The following is an 18,614-nucleotide window of genomic DNA, read 5'->3' as shown; positions in this document are numbered from 1 at the left end:
GGCTGAGGGCAGCGCCCGTCCGGGACTCGCAGCTCTGTGGCAGCGTCGATTCAGCCGCCGGTCGGAGCCCCGAGAGCAAGCAGAAGCAGGTTGGTGAATTTACTTTTTATCCCTTTTTTATCCGCTTTTTTCCCACCCTTTACTTTCCTGAGCCGTCCCCCTGAGCACAGCCCGCGGCCGGTTCCACATCCTGCAGATCCAGCCCTTTCCCTCTTTATATTCCCTGAGATTGGAAAGAAAAATAAATCTCGGTGAGTGCGCCCTGTGAGTCCCGATGCTGCGGGAGCTGTGACAGACAAGTGCATGAGTGGTACAGCGTTTATAAACGGAGTTATAATGAACACAGCCTTGACTTCCGAGCGTGCCCATAAAATGGATAAACCTTGAAGGGCCAGGGGATCCCAGGAGCTCTGCACACAAGGAGGGACAGACCCACAGCATGAACGAGGAGCAGTGTCACTGCAAACGAGAAATTCCGCCGTCTGCACAAACTCTGAAGAGTTCGGGACGTTCTGCTGCCGAGGCTCCACCAGCAGGTTTTAGAGTTGGGTTTGTAGCTGTGATTTCTGCCCGACTTGCCTTTATTAAAGCTTTAATGTTAGCGAAATTGTTCAGTGTGGGTCATTCTCATTTCTATTCTGTGTGCACCACTTACTCAGAACTCTTTATTAAGAATGATTTGTAATATACTGAATTGCAAATGGAATTCCATGCTCAGACCAACAGGACTGGAAAGCCTTTGGCATCTTTAAAGAACCAGAAGATGCTGGGCATAGACATTATTACTAAAATATTTTTATGCTTTCTAGAGATTTTTTAATATTTAAAACCAGCTGTAGTTCAGGGGTGGTTTATATGGTTTTCCATGCCTAGTGTGGGTCCTGCTCGTTTCAGCTTGTGCTGAACCTGATTTCTCACCTGTAAATAAAAATAATCTTATTGCATTGCTCTCCTCCTTTAAATAAAAATGATCTTGTTCCATTGCTCTCCTCCTTGCCTGTCATATCTGTGGTGTTTTGGTTTTAATCCCAACTCTTCTTGCTGAACAAAAATGTGATTCTGTGGTTGATATGGAGAGGAATATTGTATTTATATAAAAAAATCAGAAAATTTCTTGTACACAGCAGCAGTCAGTGGTTACGGAATAATTTAAGATATATTTGTTCAAAAGGACCCCCATTCCAGAATAATTTAAGATATATTTGTTCAAAAAGACCCCAATTAATTCCTTTTGTACAAACACTTCCCCAACCACAAATAAACCAATTTGTCCTGGCTGTGTTAATTGATTCTCTCTGGGACAGAGCTTACAAGTTTAAATAATTATCTTTATTTAACTTCCTGTTCCCTGTAAATGTTCCTGTAAAACTTGTGTTCTTTCTTAATATGGAGCAAAGAATTCTGGCAAGTTCACTTTTCTCACTGGAAAAGATTTTGGGGAATCCCATCTGCTCCAGCAGTGCATTTATCCTGGGATTTACCTGTAGCTCTCTTTTTTTTCCCAATTCTGCAAAGTTTCCACCAGGAAGGCTGAACTTTGGACAGAAAAGGGGCTGATTCTGTGGCCATGCAGCTTGCAGGGCTTTTTGGTTGTGTCAGGAATGTTTTTGGAACCAGGACTGGAAAAACATCTCAGTGAAACCAGCCTAGGTGGATGTGACAGGAGATTCCAAGCTGAGCTTCTGCTCCAGATATTAAATTAGTGCTGACATCTGTGACTGCTCTACCTGACCATTTTTATATCACAATCCCAAATTATTAAGGTTGGAAAAGCCCTCCAGGACCATCAGGTCCAGCTTTGTCCCCAGCCCAGAGCTCTGAGTGTCACCTCCAGGAGTTCCTTGGACATTCCAAACCTCCCTGGCAGCCCCTGCCCATCCTCACCACCCTTTCCAGGGACAAATTCTCCCTTATTTTTTTATTTTCACTTCCATCAGGAAATTAAAAAGCCTTTATTTTCACTAAACTTCATATAAACTATAATTTTCCTTCCCTATGAGGTTCTGGGTCTCTGTGGTTGTTTTCTTCTCAGTGTAATTGGGGATGCTCCTGTGGATAACTTTATAAATTTTGGAAATGGATGTCCAGTTTTCTGGTGATCTCTGCCAGTTTCCTGCTGGGAAGTGGCTGAAAGAGAATTTTTGTTGCACCTCCAAAAGAGGAATATTTGCTGTTTCTCATTAAACCATTTAATAATGTGAATAATGTGCATTTATGTCAAATAAACTCTTTTAAAAGGTACTTTTGATGACTGAAATTAGGGAAAAATCTAAGTCATTTCAATTATTTGGAAAGAATTCCTGCTGGTATCTTTGTGAAATGACCTGATAGCTCCAAAATTCCTCTGTGATAGGAATAAAATAATGGAAAAGGAAAAGGTGAGGTGGGTCACCTACCAGCTGTGTCCCTGAAATAGGGGCTGGGAAAATCCAAGATTTAATCCTCTTTAACTGCTGAAAATGGAGCTGAAAAAGCACCTGGAGGATGGGGAGCAAAGTGGCTGGGATTGACTGAGCAGAGCACAGGATGCAGAAATTCAGAAATTCAGGCAAGGATCTGGGAGCTGTGACTTCTCTGGGCTGCTGCTTCAGGTACACATGGAATTCAGAAATAAATGAATTTTCCAGCCCCTAACTGCAAGGTCAGTGCATTATAAAACCTTGGCACTGCCTCTCTTGGCTCCAGGGATGTTCTCAAGGAAAGTGTTCTCAGAAATATTTCAGGAATGGAAACCTTTGGAGGGATTCCCTAACTGGAGTTTCTCACCCTGGCATTGAGCTGTGGATTTTACTCAGCACTCAGTTCTTGACTGCAACAGCAGCCAAACTCCCCTGTGAAGCTTTAAAGTATGAAAATATATTTAGATTTTAGCAAAATTGATGTAGCTATTGGATGAAAATAAAAAAGAAGAAATGATCTGAAATGAAGAGCAATAATGAAATGTTGCTGTGAAGTTTAGTGAAGTCTTCACTGTTGAAATGGAATTCACTGTGTATGCTGCACTTGGAAAATTCTGATTTTTTTCTCCCTTTCTGGCCTGTTCTTCCTTTCCTGGTGTGGGGAGAAGTGTCTCTGCCCATCCCAGAATGTTAAAATTAGATTATTTTTAAATTCCTTCTCAAACCATTCTGATTTTCCATGATTCTGCTTACAAAGGTGTGAACATCAAATGAACTGAAATAAACTGAAATTAAATAATATTCTGATAATTATAAGCCCTCCTTTAATTTTCTGTGTGCTTTTCAGGTCAGCTCTACAAAACAAGATGTGTTGGCAAATCATCCCAGCCACGTTTGTGCTGATGGGTAAGTCACTTAAAAACATCCCAAAAACCACTTTGGGATAACTTTTCACATCAGGAAACATCAACATAAAAATGTGTTGAGTCAGGACACATCCAGATAAATGCAGATGATGATTTGATGAGAGAAAAATTTGTGGGGGGTTGGTTTTGTGGCCCTGAAGTGCAAGGAAAAAATCTTGTGCCATTCCTGCTCCCGTGGACACAGGGCTGCCAAAGGGTGCTCAGCTCTCTCCAAATGCTGCATTAATGAACTGGGAAATGCCTCTGACAATATTGGCATCTGCTCTGCAAGGACAGCTGGTATTTGCCTTTCTATTTTTTCTTTTTAAAATTAAAATGAGGACTATTTCAAGGGTTTTGATGGTGCTGCTTAGGGAGAAAGCAAACCCTGTAATCCAATGGAGTTCTTTAGAAAATTTGTGTCATCTTTACAAAATATGAATCAAAAAGTTGAACAAATCATTAGATTTAGGTACCTTTTATATACATAAACACCTTTTTAATGTATTTTATCCACTCAGTATCAAATATTGCGTTGTTGGAATTCTTTTAAATACCTTTTATGATGTGAACATATTGGAAAGGCTGGATGCTGCAGGAGGTTTGCTGGGATTTCAGAGCAGTTTGTCACCATCTGATGGCCCTGCTCACCCCAGCTCTGGGGACAGAGCTCAGCTCAGGCCTTCCCCTGGCTCCTTTGAATTCATTTTTCCCATTTCTGAAGAAAGGGGCTGAGCATGTTCCTGTCTTTCAAAGATGTAATTACAGTAATTTCACGATTACAAGCCGCACCATTTTGACTAAAATTTTGATCCGAACCTGAAGTGCGGCTTATAATCAGGTGTGGCTGATATATGGACAAAGAATGAAAAGTTGCTGTTTTAGTTTGGAGGACAGGTGTGTGCTGAGAAAGGCAGGAACTTCTCTTTGAAATGGAGAATGGAAACCCCCTCCCTCCAAATTATTATAATTTTGAAATCAAGGGGCTCTCAGGCAAAGATATGGGAATTAGGAATAACAGTTCTTTACTAGGGAAATTAAAATAGAAATACAGCACTACAAAGAACAAACCCCAAACCCTGACACAGTCAGAGTACAACCTGACACCCGTCAGGCAGGGTGTTGGCAGCAGTCCCATCCCATGGTGGCTGCATCCTCCTGCAGTGACAGATGTGGCTCAGCTGGAGCAGTGCTCCTGTACAAGGTGCAGTTTCCCTCCGGAGCTCCAGTGGGGATGTGGAGAAATCCGGTTTTCCTCTGGAGTCCAGTGGAGAAAGGGGCTCCCTTAGTGTCCCAAAACCTCTGTTTTTATCTTGGTAAGAAATGTTGGGCTCTTCCCCCTGGCTGGAGCAACTCCCAATGGGATGCAGTAATTTTATCAGTGCCACAGTGGGACTCAATGGCCATGAGCAGAAAATGACTGGCTGGAGGGAGGATGGGGTGTGAAAAGATAAAGAACAATGCCCTGCCTGGTTTATAAACCATGGCCATGAACAGGAGATATCCCATGAGATAAAGAACACTGCCCCAGCTGGTTTATAAACCATGGCCATGAACAGGAGATATCCCATGAGATAAAGAACACTGCCCTGCCTGGTTTCAATGGATGCCCATTAGCAGAATATCTCCCACAGAGATCAGGATCACTGCCCCACCCTCAACAGATGGTGATAGAACAGAAACCTTTTATCACACCCTGGATTGTAACCCAAGACAGTTTTATAATCTTAAAATTACTGTAATCCCTTGAGATGAGCTGTGATTCACCAGGGGGAAGTTCCTTAGAAAAAGAGATGAGCTGGGGACTGTGTTGGTTCTCTGTCCTGCTCTGGGTCATTTTTTTGTCCCTTTTAAAATCCTGGATTAAATCCTGAGTTGTTTGCTCCACTCCTCCTGCTGGAGGCCTAATGAAGCTGGGATTTCCAGAGGCACAAACTCTGTTTAGTGGGAGAGGAGGGAAGAGCAGAGCCCTGCAGGGGTCTGGCAGCACCAGATCTGTGTGGGGAGAAAGCAAAACCCTCTGCAGAGTAGCGCTGTGCATCTGCTGGTTTTAACAGTTTTTTTAAGAGCTCTCATTTCATATTTTGATGTTATTTAACTCATGTTATTGTTTAAATCTGTGCTAGAGAATTAGGAATTTCTATTAATCAAACAGGGCCAGAGATATTCAAATATTTCTTATTTTTATTTTTCTTTTCTTTTCAATTATTTCTTATTTCAATTATTTCTTATTTTGGCTGTTGCAATTCATAGAGCATCAATTAATTTCTATTTCATGAACTGCTTAAAATTTCTGCTCTTCCTGAGCAAAGTGCAAAATGCACCAATGCCCCTGTGCCTTGCTGCAAGTAGAGCTTTAATCTTTAAATTCAGAGTTTTACAGGAAGTTTTTTCCTGCTCATCCTGCTCTAAACCACTGTGAGCACAATTCAAGCTATGACATCAACAAATGTGCTCAGAGTGGTTTTATTTTAAGTCTGATTAAAAAAGAAATGATAATTTCCCAGCCTCTCACTTCCCAGATAATTCCCTGGGGTTGTGCAGTGCACCCACAGTAATATTTTCCCTTTTTTCTCTGAGTTACAGTGGGACTGTGTTTTGTATTTACAAGGATTATATTTTATAGAAATGGAGCTGTTTTAAAAGAGCTGGAGGGGATCTGTTCCAGCACTGCATGGGAAGATGAGACTCATACCCAGTTTAGGATTCACTTCACTTTAGGATTCACTGTAGTTTTGGTTAAGAAAAGCAAATTTATCCCAAAGAGATGCCTTGCCTGCAATCTTGGCCTTGTCTTTTTTCCAGAGACTGAGAAAACAGAAGTTTAGGTGCAGTGAGGTTGGGGTAAAAGGCTGGGATCTGTCACTGTGGCACCATTCAGACAGGATGTTTTTAATAATTTTGTCTTTACCTACAGGGAATGTTTTATTAATTCCATCTTTACCTCAGGGAACAACCTGATTTTTACCTAATGACTGCATTTCTGTACCACATCAACCCCTCCCCTTTAATTGTTTAAAAATATGAAATTTTCCTTTTATTTCCAATACTTTTCTCTTTATATTTGCAGACTTCCTTCAGATGGCAGCTGCCCATTGCATGGTCCATCCAGTTCCTCCTGGGAATTTCACTCTGCCCTGTGTGCTGCTGAATGAGACTTTTCTGAGCCCTTTCTCAGCTGGGAGCTGGAGGAGAGAACTTGGAACATCCCAAATCAAGCCTTTAATGAATGAAGAAAATTTTCTGTGCTGCCTTTGGAGTGCCAGCAGCATTGATTGTTCTTTGTACAGAGCAAGCATGCAGGCAAGGAAGTTTATTCCTTCAGAAATAAATCTCTCTGCTCCTCAGCAAAGAGGTGGGTTTAGCACTCAAGGGCACAAGGAGTTAATTCTTCCAAAAATATTTAGGGTTTTTGGTTGGTTGGGAGGAGAGGGGTGGGTTGGATTAATGGGGATTCACAACACAGTGTGACAAAATCCTTCCTCAGGGTGACAAAATCCTTCCTCAGGGTGACAAAATCCTTCCTCAGGGTGATAAAATCCTTCCTCAGGGTGGTAAAATCCTTCCTCAGGGTGACAAAATCCTTCCTCAGGGTGGTAAAATCCTTCTCCAGGGTGACAAAATCCTTCCTCAGGGTGGCAAAATCCTTCCTCAGGGTGGTAAAATCCTTCCTCAGGGTGGTAAAATCCTTCTCCAGGGTGACAAAATCCTTCCTCAGGGTGACAAAATCCTTCCTCAGGGTGACAAAATCGTTCTTCAGGGTGACAAAATCCTTCCTCAGGGTGCTAAAATCCTTCCTCAGATTGGTAAAATGCTTCCTCAATATTGTAAAATCCTTCCTCAGGGTTGGAAAATCCTTTTTTCATGTGGTAAAATCTTCCTCAGAGAGGTAAAATCCTTCCTCAGAATGTGGTGGGAGGCGGAGGAATTGTACAGCACAATTTCAAAAGGAAAAAAAATGAAGTTGGCTGTCTTTCCAGGGGAATTGTGAATAAAATATGGAGTACTACATAAGAGGACATAAAGCCAGATCTTCAAAGGAGTTTAGACACTGTGAGGAATATTTGAAATATTTTTGGTGCATGTGAGCTTTAAACTCCATCAGCAGGCAGAGAAGATGGAGAGCAAATGGCATCATTTCTCCATGAATGATGAGGCTTTAAATAATAAATGTGCAGTAAATATCTGTACATGGATTAGGAGTTTTTTCCCCAAGGTTTTTTTCCTCCTCCTGTCTCTGAGGAACACAGGGCTGGCATCCTGCTGCCAGGAATCTCCTTGACCTCAGAATTTCATTTCACAAATCCCCAGCTGAGGCTGTGCCACTTCCCAGGGCACACCAATCATCATCAGCTTCATTTTTCCTCACCCTGCAGCCTTGCCCCTAAATCCAGGTAAAAAATATTCCTTCTTTAATCATGACAGTGCAGAACCACATGGATTATGAGCCTTGGGAAGGTTTAAGGTGCCCAACTCAGATTATTCATCAATATTTGTGGTGCAACCTCACTTTCAGGAATATCTGTGCCTTGTCCTCTCTTTGTGGATTCTGTTTTTATTGATGTTTATTGCAGTTCAGAAATGTGTGATCCCTGTCTTTTGACCAGATTGGAGCTGGAACATGGAATGTTGGATTAGAGGCAAGCTGGACCTGTTGGTTTGTAAGCTGCAGCTTTTGGGGCTGGAGCTGAGAGCTGACCTGAAGGTGAATCTGTTATACTCTGGGTAAGTGCAGGCCCTGCTAAATTTGTCTGGAAAAGTGAAAGCATTTCCTAAAAAATCAACATTCCAGCTTCCAGCATGGTGGGAGCATTGGCTTTGCAGATTTATTTTGTCCTGTCTGAAAGGAATCCTGGAGAATATGGAAAATTTTTGGTTTCTTTGAATGAAAAATGGTTGGAATGGATTCCCCCTTCTCTGTCCTTCACATGTTTCTTCAAATATTTCAGTAAAATCAGCATTAATTTCTTACAGCATCCTTGTTGTTAGAATTTCCTAATTTTAAAGTCTTGATTCTATTTTTTATTTGTTTTTGACCACAATATTGTCTCTCTTGAAGTACTTGAGATGTGATGCCATGGCAAATGCTGCTCTCATCTCATTGTCACTGTGGTGAATATTCCCTGGAATGCTGAGATGGAATCATCCTGCCTGTGGGGTGGGCAGGTCTTGTAGACACTGGTGATAGAAAAATCTGGTTGATTCCATCAAATCACCCTGCTTTTTCTGGGTTATTGAAGGTTTGAAGGATTGCTGTAAACACCCAGACTTCATTTCCTTATGGAGCAGGATAAACTGAAATAGCTGAGTTAGCTGAACTTCCAGGGGAGGACTTCTGAGCAGCCTGGGCACAAATCATCCCTGCAGTCAGAGCACAAACCAAGTGTGTTATTTAGGAATAAATACTCTTATTTAGCTGACACAATATTTGAATCCCATTTTGGTGAGGTGGGTTCCCATTCCCAGTGTTCCTCATGACTCTGATTCCTGAAATACCATTCCATGGGTGTTTGTGGGGGAAGCAGCTCTGCCTTTGCTCTGCTCCATCCAGGCTCAGCTGCTCAGGAAAAGCTTCACCAGTGATCCCAGAGCAGAAATCTCTGTATTGCAATTTTTTTGGGGATGCCAGCAGATTGGAGCCCCAGCTGGGCTGAGGAGATTCCTTGTGTTGGGAAGGGAATTCAGTGAGTGCCATGCAATTTAGGAGAGCAGGCCCTGTAGCCTCATCAGTCTCTGTTTGATTCCTCTTTGCTGCAAAGATGAGAAACAAAGCAAAACCTTGGAGAGCTCATTTCCCTCCCCACATTCCATGTGAATCTTTTCCTTTTAGGTCCCTGTGTTCTGGGGGAGCAGCAAGCACGAGTGTTTCAGCCTTTGGGAAGGTGACAGCTTTCCCTGTTGGCTCTCTGCTACCTTAACATTTTATTCCTGAGCCAAAATACCTTGAAAACATTCCCAGTTTTATAAATATGCATTCCTGGCATGTGTTTCTCCCTGGGAGTCTGGAGATCCAGCCAGGATTCTCACATGCAGGGCAATGCACAAAAATAATGTAACAGGAGAATCTACAACAGAAAAGCTTGGGTCTCACAGCTTTTTTTTTTTTTTTTTTTCCAGCATTAGAGAAGTTTCTTCTTTTTTACCACATCCACAATTTTCCTGCTTGGAAATCTCAGGAATGGGAATGTTCTGTTCTGTGTGAGAGGCTCAAGTGAGGGAGAGATGGGGGCTTTGCTGAAGTTATGCCAAAAGAATAGAAAAGATGAGAAAAGGTGATTCCAAAGCTTCATGAGGCAAACTGAGTTAATTGTGTGCCAAAGACCTTTGCAGCTGCCTGGTCCCAGGAATGCTGTGGGATCCATGGTTCATTCCATGAGCTGCAATCTTTAGCCTTGGGGATCTTGGTGAGTGCTCCCAGTTTCATTCTGAGCACTGATTATCATTTGCTCTTTGAGCTCATGGGGCTGCACTCATATTTGGACTTATTTGAAGTACCTGGGAGCTCTCCTCCACTTCTGGGACTAAATTCCCATTTTTAAAAGGATAAATCATGCAGTTTGCCTCAAGTGCATCAGTTGTGCATTGAGCCTCTTCATCCAGCAAAAATCAACCTCTCATCAGAGATTGATGAGCTCAGCAGATCTGCTGAGTTTAATGAGGCAGCTTCTTCAAACAAGGATTTTTCTAGAGCCACCATTGATCAAAAACACTGGGAAATATTTACGGAAAAATCCTGGAATCCCCAGAGAGCTTTTGTACATCCATTCCCAGTAAAGGCAGTTTCATTTCACAACCACCTGGCTGGGATGGACCTTTCCTGAAAATTCAGGTAATTCTTCCTAAAAGAAGTTTTACTTTTTTTTTTTTTTTCTTTTCAATTGCAAGAACAGGATTGAAATTCAGCCAGGACATTTTGCAGCATCTAATTGAAAGTCTCCAAATTCCCCAAAGGGCCACAGGTGAATTTAGCCCCCTTCTGAAGGGGGCTGAGTATAAATATAAAACTTTTAGGGCATCCTGAATGGTTTTTTTTTGCTGAGGTTTTCCAAGGTGTGACAGGATTTGGATGGAGGAGCCACTGACTTCTCAGCTTGTGAGGGTTAATAAGTCAGGAGAGGAGGTCTTGAGCATTTTTCTCCCTTTACACTGCTTTTTTTTCAGTGCAAACCAGTTCATTTTGGGCTGTTAAAAATTGAAATCATTATTAGGAATGATCAGGGGCTGGTGTGGTGGTAAGCACTTTCCAGATAGATCAGAAAAAACCACATTTTTATGGATTGATTGTGGCTTTTGGAGACCAATAAAATCTGTGAGCAACAGGAGAAGGCAGAGAAGCTTCAAAGAAAATTCTGCGAAGTCTTTGAAAGGAAATTCAGGAGAAAACAGCAGAGCCACATCTAGAAAAACAGAATTATTCCAAGTAATTTCAGAGCTCTGTGTCTGCCAGATCCCATCAGCAGAATTCCTGTGTCCTGGTGAGAATTATTTTAGGAATGTCAGGATTGAGTGTCTGCAGCATTAATAAATATCAGCCACACCTCGGGGCTGCTCCTGCAGAGCCAGGGGCTGGGAGGGCAGTGCTGGAATTCCTTGGGTTTGCTCAGAGTGTCCCAAGGATCAGTGAGGGATGAGGGAGAGGGGCTGGGAGGATCCAGGAGTGGTTCCTGCAGTCCCAGCCTGGGCTCCTCCTCAATAATTCTCATTTCTTTTTATGGAGCTTTTCCTCTCTGAGCAGGGCAGGATGTGGACATGGAGCTGAATCATGCCCACTTCCCTCTGCTCTGCTCTCAGATAAATGGAGCTGATAACAAATGGACTAAACCCAAAAAATAAAGCAGCAAATCTGGTCCTCCCTCTCCTCCAGTGCAGAGATCTCTGCCCTCCCTGAATCCCAGTGTTCCAGTGACTTGTGCCAGCTGGAAAACCATTGGAAAAATGCACAGAAAGGCTCTTATTCCATGAATCTCAATTTCTTTCTCTGAATTAGTCAAACAAAACCTTTACTGGGCAGAAAGAATTCCAAAATCACTTCAGAACAATTCCAAACAGGAGCTGAGCTTTTTTTTTTATTTTATTTTTTTTTTTGGGTAAGGATGAAACGTGAAAAGCAGGGAAGAATCCGAGGTGATGGAACTGTCAGGGTTTGTCTTGGCTTTGCTGCTGGAAGAAATTTGGCCACAAATTATTTGAATATTAAATTCCCAACCTTGGGGAGGCCTTAGTCACTGGATACCTGCAGAATTCCATAAATGTGGGTTTCTGGAAGAGCCTGAAGAGTAGAGATGAGAATGAAGAATCCTTTGGGAACTGCTGGTTCCAAAGATTCAAATGGGATTTTAGGGATGGAATTGTTCCCTGGGAATGTGGGGGCACCAGGATGGAATTCTCAGAGAAGCTGTGGCTGCCCCTGGATCCCTGGGAGTGTCCAAGGATGGGGCTGGGACAGTGGAAAATGTCCCTGTCCCTGGCAGGGGAGGGAATGAGATGGGATTGAAGGTCCCTCCCAACCCAACCCATTCCATAATTATAATATTCCCTGTAATGCTCAACTGTAGCAGGAGCTGGAGGGAGCATTAAATTATTTTGGTATTATTTCAGTATTTTGGTATTATTTCAGTGTTTTGGTATTATTTCAGTATTTGGGGATGGGAATTGGGAATTCATCTCTTTTGGGATGGCAGGGAGCTGCCATGGGAAGGTAAAACAACATTGGGTGCCTAAAAAAAATCTGGGAATGCTTGAATGGAATTGTGTTCATTACTTGAAAACCATTTATAAAGGGAGGAGCAGCAAAGGTAAACTGATTGGTTACAATTATTATTTTCTTCATTCATTAATTGAATTTTTTGATCAATAAACCATATCCAGCTGGCCAAACCTCTTGAGATACAGAAAAAAAAATACAGAATTGTTTTGTTTCCTGGTTTGTTCTCCCCCCTGCAGATCAGAGCTGTCCCTGGGAGCTGCATCCACGAGTTCTCTGCAGGGCACGGTGAGGGTGGCTCGGTGTGACTGCGGGGACACGGCCAGCTGTGAGTGCCTGGTGACCTCCCCGAGGCTGAACCACACCTACGTGCTGTGGCTGCAGGCGGGGACAGGGGACACAGCCCTGGGCTCCCCCCTGCTGGCCCTGCAGCCCACGGACATCGGTGAGCACGGCTGAGCCCCCCAGGCTGCCTGGGCTGGGAGATTTCTGCTTTTCACCATCTCTGCTGCTTGGTGTGTAACTCTGAAATTCATCTTGGGTGTCAGTGAGGTGTCTTCACAGGGGAGCTGGACAAACAATTCCTTTATAGCTGGAGAATCAAGGAGAGCTGGTACCCAAAAATCAGAAACAATGGCAAAGGAAAGGGGGCAAACAGGGGCTGAGACTTCACAACCTGGGGCTGTGCTTGGATAATTGACCCCAATGTTTAGATGAACAAAAACTGATAAAAGTGTAAAACTCGTGCCCAGGATCCATCCTGGATTTGATTTGGGTGCAGCCCTGGCCAGGCTCTGGCACTGCCCAAGGTGAATCCTTTCAATAAATTCCTGTTTTATCCTTTCAATAAATTCCTGTTTTACCCTTTCAATCCATTCCTGTTTTACCCTTTCAATCCATTCCTGTTTTACCCTTTCCATCCATTCCTATTTTATCCTTTCAATCCATTCCTGTTTTACCCTTTCCTTCAATTCCTGTTTTACTTTTTCAATCCATTCCTGTTTTACCCTTTCAATCCATTCCTGTTTTACCCTTTCCATCCATTCCTGTTTTACCCTTTCAATCCATTCCTGTTTTACCCTTTCCATCCATTCCTATTTTATCCTTTCAATCCATTCCTGTTTTATCCCTTTTGCTCTGCCTGGTCTCTGCCCCAGCTTTGGCCACCCAGATGGGACATCAAGGCTGGAAAAATCCCAGGATGGCCCTGCTGGGAAAGGGGCACAGACAGGGCAGGAAAAGCTCCCTAATCCCTGTCTGGGCTGCAGTGCAAACCACACTGAGCAGAGCCCAGGCTCTCAATAAATTGGTTATTTCTCAGTTTTTCCTGTGTAATCAGGATCTCTCTCTGTACAAGTGGTGGAGCTTGTTGCTGAGGACTTCAGTTAAATTTAAAAAGCTCTTCCCAAACTTGCTCAGCAGAGAATCCCACCCATTTTCCCAAGCAGCTCTCTGATCCTGATCTTTTCTTCCTCACCCATGCACCCCAAGCTGGAAAACATTCCTGTGTGTTGGATCCAGCTCCAGCTCTCCTGACATGCTGAATTTGATTTGTGTTGCTATCCAACATGCCCAGTTATTGCAGATTTGGGCAGATTTCATAAAGGCAGGAGCTGTCAGCTGCAGGGGAAAAAAATTAAAGTTTTATGAACATCTTATTAACTGAAAGGCTTAGGAATTTTATAAACTTCCCCCTAAGTGTGTGCTCTGCAGACAGAACCAGTTAAAATCTCTGGCTGGGCTTGTTTGGAAGATGAGAGGTGGCATTTTTCATCCTGCTGAAATGATACTGCAGGAAGAAATTAAAAATTCAGGCTGGAGTCTGCCAGTATTTAAAAATGACAACGAGTTAGCTCTGCTTAGTGAAGCATGTTTTAAAAATGCACAATATTAATATATGTTCTGCCAAGATTTAGCTCAATTAAAACTATTTTGAATGTAAAACTCTGAGTGCTTGTGCCATGTGGATTTTATTTGCTGATAGTGGAGCAGGTGGCATCACAAGCATCATTATCTGTGGGATCTGATTCTGGGAAATGTGATGGAAAATCCACTGACTTTTGTTTGCCTTCTCCCCAATGACTCCCTGCTGGCCTTCATGAAGTTAATTGGTTTGAGATGATCTAGAAGCAGAAATTTAAAAAAATCTGACTTGGTGTGGTGGATTTATACTGAGAACAATTGGAGATTTTTGATAGAAATAGTGAAATAAAATCTGACTTGGTGTGAGGATTTTTACTGAGAACAATTAGAGATTTTTTGATAGAAATAATGAAATAAAATCTGACTTGGTGTGAGGATTTTTACTGAGAACAATTAGAGATTTTTGATAGAAATAATGAAATAAAATCTGACTTGGTGTGGTGGATTCATACTGAAAATAATCAGAGATTTTTGATATAACTGAGTGACATTCCAGTGAGGCACTTAAATGGCACCAGTGCAGATGGAATTTGAAGGGAACATTTGCCCAGTGCCCAGGATTTTTGGGAATGTTTTCCCTTCAGCTCACAGTGGTTTGGAGCAGAGTTTTACTGTGCCATGAGAAAAGCCAAAATCTCAGTAGCAGGGAAAAGCAGGGCCTTGATTCCTGGTGATTCCTGAGGATTTCCCACCCATTCCCCACTCATGGCAATTTCCAAACTCTCCATTTTCACTTTGCCCTCACATAACTTCCCTGGAAATCTTTCACAGCCATAACCCCCATGGAAGGATGGGAATATTAAAAAATCCTGGTGTATATTACAAGGAACAAATTGATTTCCTCAACATTCCCATCCCTCTTTTCCTCATTCCCTTTTTCCAGCAAGGCAGTGGGAAAAGCTGTGACCTGAGGGAAGAAATTCCTGCAGATTTCAGGGAATTTCTTGATAACTGGAACAGCACCAGGGTGACTTTTCAGGGATGTTACCCAACATCACTGCCATGCTGTAGAGCAGCTCTTGAAGTTTGAGTTTAAGGGAGCTGGGTTTAAGAAAACTGGGTTTAAGGGAGCTGAGTTTAAGGGAGCTGGGTTTAAGAGAGCTGAGTTTAAGGGAGCTGGGTTTAAGGGCTGAATTGTGGCTCAGTAAAGGGCAGCAGGCTGGGCAGTGAGGTTGGGGTTCATTGTTGATTGATTTGTGTGCAGTGAAGCCTGAGGCCCCCGTGAAGCTGCACCTGGAGCTGGCTGAGAGGGGCCAGGTGAAGCTCTGCTGGTCCAGCCCTGCCCTGCTGCCCTTCCCCCTGCAGCACCAAGTGAGGATCTGTGCTCCTGCAGGACGTGGGGACAGCCAGGTGAGCATTCCCAGATCCCAGCTCAGCATTCCCAGATCCCAGCTCAGCATACCCCAATCCCAGCTCAGCATTCCCAGATCCCAGCTCAGCATTCCCAGATCCCAGCTCAGCATTCCCAGATCCCAGCGCAGCATTCCCAGATCCCTGCATTCCCAAATCCCAGCTCAGCATTCCCAAATCCCAGCTCAGCATTCCCAGATCCCAGCGCAGCATTCCCAGATCCCTGCATTCCCAGATCTCTGCATTCCCAGATCCTAGCTGAGCATTCCCAGATCCCTGCATTCCCAAATCCCAGCTCAGCATTCCCAGATCCCAGGTGAGCATTCCCAGATCCCTGCATTCCCAAATCCCAGCTCAGCATTCCCAAATCCCATTTTAGCATTCCCAAATCCCTGCATTCCCAAATCCCAGCTCAGCATTCCCAGATCCCAGCTGAGCATTCCCAGATCCCAGCTGAGCATTCCCAAATCCCAGCTGAGCATTCCCAGATCCCAGCTCAGCATTCCCAGATCCCAGCTCAGCATTCCTAAATCCCAGCTCAGTATTCTATAATCCCAGCTCAGCATTCCCAGGTCCCAGCTCAGCATTCCCAAATCCCAGTTTAGCATTCCCAAATCCCAGCTCAGCATTCCCAAATCCCAACTGAGCATTCCCAAATCCCAGCTCAGCATTCCCAAATCCCAGCTGAGCATTCCCAGATCCCAGCTCAGCATTCCCAGATCCTAGTTTAGCATTCCCAGATCCCTGCATTCCCAAATCCCAGCTCAGCATTCCCAGATCCCTGCATTCCCAAATCCCAGCTCAGCATTCCCAGATCCCTGCATTCCCAAATCCCAGCTCAGCATTCCCAGATCCCTGCATTCCCAAATCCCAGCTCAGCATTCCCAGATCCCAGCTCAGCATTCCCAAATCCCTGCATTCCCAGATCCCTGCATTCCCAAATCCCAGCTCAGCATTCCCAGATCCCAGCTCAACATTCCCAAATCCCAGCTCAGCATTCCCAAATCCCAGTTGAGCATTCCCAAATCCCAGCTCAGCATTCCCAAATCCCTGCATTCCCACCTCTCTCCTTGGCCTTGAATTCAGAGTGTGGCAGCTCTGGTGGAGCTGGGCTCAGCTCACTGTGCTTTTTCCTGGAATAGCTGGGCTTATCTTGCTGCTTTTCCTGGAAAAGTTGGGCTCAGCTCACTGCTTTTCCTGGAAAAGCTGAGTTTAGCTCACTGCTATTTCCAGGAAAATCTGGATTTTACTTCTGTCCACACAGAGGAGCCCCCTGTCCTGGCAGCTCTCACAACTCCCATTTTTCTCCTTGGGTGAAATCCTGATTTCTGTGAAGTCCAAACCCATTTTCTTTCAATCTTCTAGATATTCTGTAATTCATTTTTGTTTAATATTTATAAGTTTCATTATAAATAGTTTTTTTGGTTTTTTTTTTCTGTTCTTACCACTCAAGTGGCTCTGGAATAACGAGCAGCTGTTAATTAGCAACCCATAATGAAACAACTCATTTTCCACAGAGCTACACTTCTGCCACTCTCAAATTGACAGTACATTTAAAGAAGAAAGATTTTTTAACCCAACTTGTTACCTAAAAACATAGAAAATCCTTGTGTGGAATATGAGACCTTTATCTCCTGTCCCTTAAGGAGCAAAATGATTTACTCAGCACTCCCAAAAACTGGATGTAAGGAGAAGGTATGAGAGGGAATGTAAGGAATTCTGACTCCATCCCATTTACTGATGTCCCCCCTGTCTCTTTTCCTGTTTCACTTGATAACAATGATGGGTTTGGATGATCCAGCAGGTGCTCCAGGTTGCTCTGGAGAGCTCAGTGGCCATAGACAGCGCCCTGCTGGACTCTCCCTGCTCAGTGCAAGTGAGGAGCAGCAATCTGCAGGGCCCAGGCTTCTGGAGTGACTGGAGCTCACCCTACAACCTCACTCTGGGAGGTAGGACTGCAGGATTTGGCAATAAAGCTGATTTTCTATTTCTCCTTATCTTCTTTTTGTCTTTTCTGCCAGTCAGGATTAATGCACAAGAGAAGGAATTTCATGTTCAGACTCAGTTGTTTATTAATTCTTGTCTGTGTTGCAGTGAGTGCCACAGCACGTGCAGCTGACAAACTAAAAATGGTGAAATGCTGATGGATCTCACTTCTTACAAAGTCTTTTAAACCTAAACTGTCCAATTCAGAACTAACACCTAAATTATTTTTACTTTTGATCAATAACCAAACACCCATGACCTGCAGTGCAGCATTTTCCATCCAAGCACAAAAATCTCACCCAGACCCATGAAGAAGAAGAAGGTGAAGAATAAAGAAACCTCTGCCCTAAAATCTCCATCTTGTCCTATACCTTTCTATATTCTAAAACTATATTCTAAATTCTAAATTCCAAGATTTCCACACTTCTATTCAAACTCCACACTCATGATCCTGATTCAATTTTGGAAACTTCTCCAAGTCAAAAGCAGAGTTCTGCTGGGGGTCAGTGCCTGACAGCACAGAAAGTTCCAAACTTTCAATTTCCAGCAATTCTCCAGTTGGTTTCTTGGATTTGGTGTTGGAGAACTGGAGCTGGGATGAAAAATCCCATGGAAGCTTTTCCTGAGGCTCAGCTCCTTCCCTGTGCATTTTCCATTTTTTCCCCAGAGCTTTTCCATTTTTTCCTCAAAGCTTTTCCATTTTTTCCTCAGAGCTCTTCCATTTTTCCTCAAAGCTTTTCCATTTTATCCCCAGAGCTTTTCCATTTCCAATTCCAGCTGGCAGCACTGAACCTCTCCTCAATTCAAAATTTTTCTCCTGATGTTTTTTCTCACTTCTGGTTTTGGTTTTGTGGCTGAACTAAAGGCCCAGAGCAAAATCCAATATATTTATATAGCCCAGCCTGGTTTGTAATACTGAGCCCTGTGCAAAGCTGAATTTCTGATTATTTTGTTGTATTTTTCCATGCTCTGCTCTGAATTCCCTGGGAATGTTTTGTTTAGAAATTTCAGAGAGTCCAAGGCTCATTCCTGCTCTTGTTCATGTAGGAAATTTAGAAATACTAATGGATAAAGATAAAGATAATAATAATAATTTTCTATTGATAAATGTATTTATATTTTTCTGGTCCAATTTCTAGTCTCAATGGATTTTCCACTCTTTTTTTCCTTTTGTGTAGTCTGGGGATAATAAAGATTATTTGAATCAGAGTTTAGAGGGAGACAGTCCAAGGCTCATTTCTGCTCCTGTTCATTGTGATTAAGAAGTAGCAATGTTAGAAATACAAATGGATAATAATGATAATAATTATATTAATAATGATAATATAATAATGATAATAATAATAA

General features: G+C 43.0%; 1 protein-coding gene across 1 annotated transcript in view; it reads left to right on the top strand.

The window, feature by feature from the left end:
- The window catches only part of LEPR (leptin receptor), a 32,781-nt gene continuing 14,167 nt past the window's right edge, over positions 1-18,614 (top strand). The window contains exons 1-7 of the mRNA XM_033068135.1: positions 1-89; positions 3,247-3,305; positions 6,375-6,659; positions 7,912-8,029; positions 12,248-12,453; positions 15,136-15,281; positions 17,086-17,230. Of these exons, the coding sequence (XP_032924026.1) occupies positions 3,266-3,305; positions 6,375-6,659; positions 7,912-8,029; positions 12,248-12,453; positions 15,136-15,281; positions 17,086-17,230 (940 nt within the window). The 5' untranslated portion in view covers positions 1-89; positions 3,247-3,265. The remainder of the gene's footprint in view (positions 90-3,246; positions 3,306-6,374; positions 6,660-7,911; positions 8,030-12,247; positions 12,454-15,135; positions 15,282-17,085; positions 17,231-18,614) is intronic.

Source organism: Catharus ustulatus, chromosome 9 (genome assembly GCF_009819885.2).
Source record: "Catharus ustulatus isolate bCatUst1 chromosome 9, bCatUst1.pri.v2, whole genome shotgun sequence".
Taxonomy (NCBI): Eukaryota; Metazoa; Chordata; class Aves; order Passeriformes; family Turdidae; genus Catharus; species Catharus ustulatus.
Note: the sequence above shows the minus strand (reverse complement) of the source record. Positions and strands in the feature narration are given on the sequence as shown.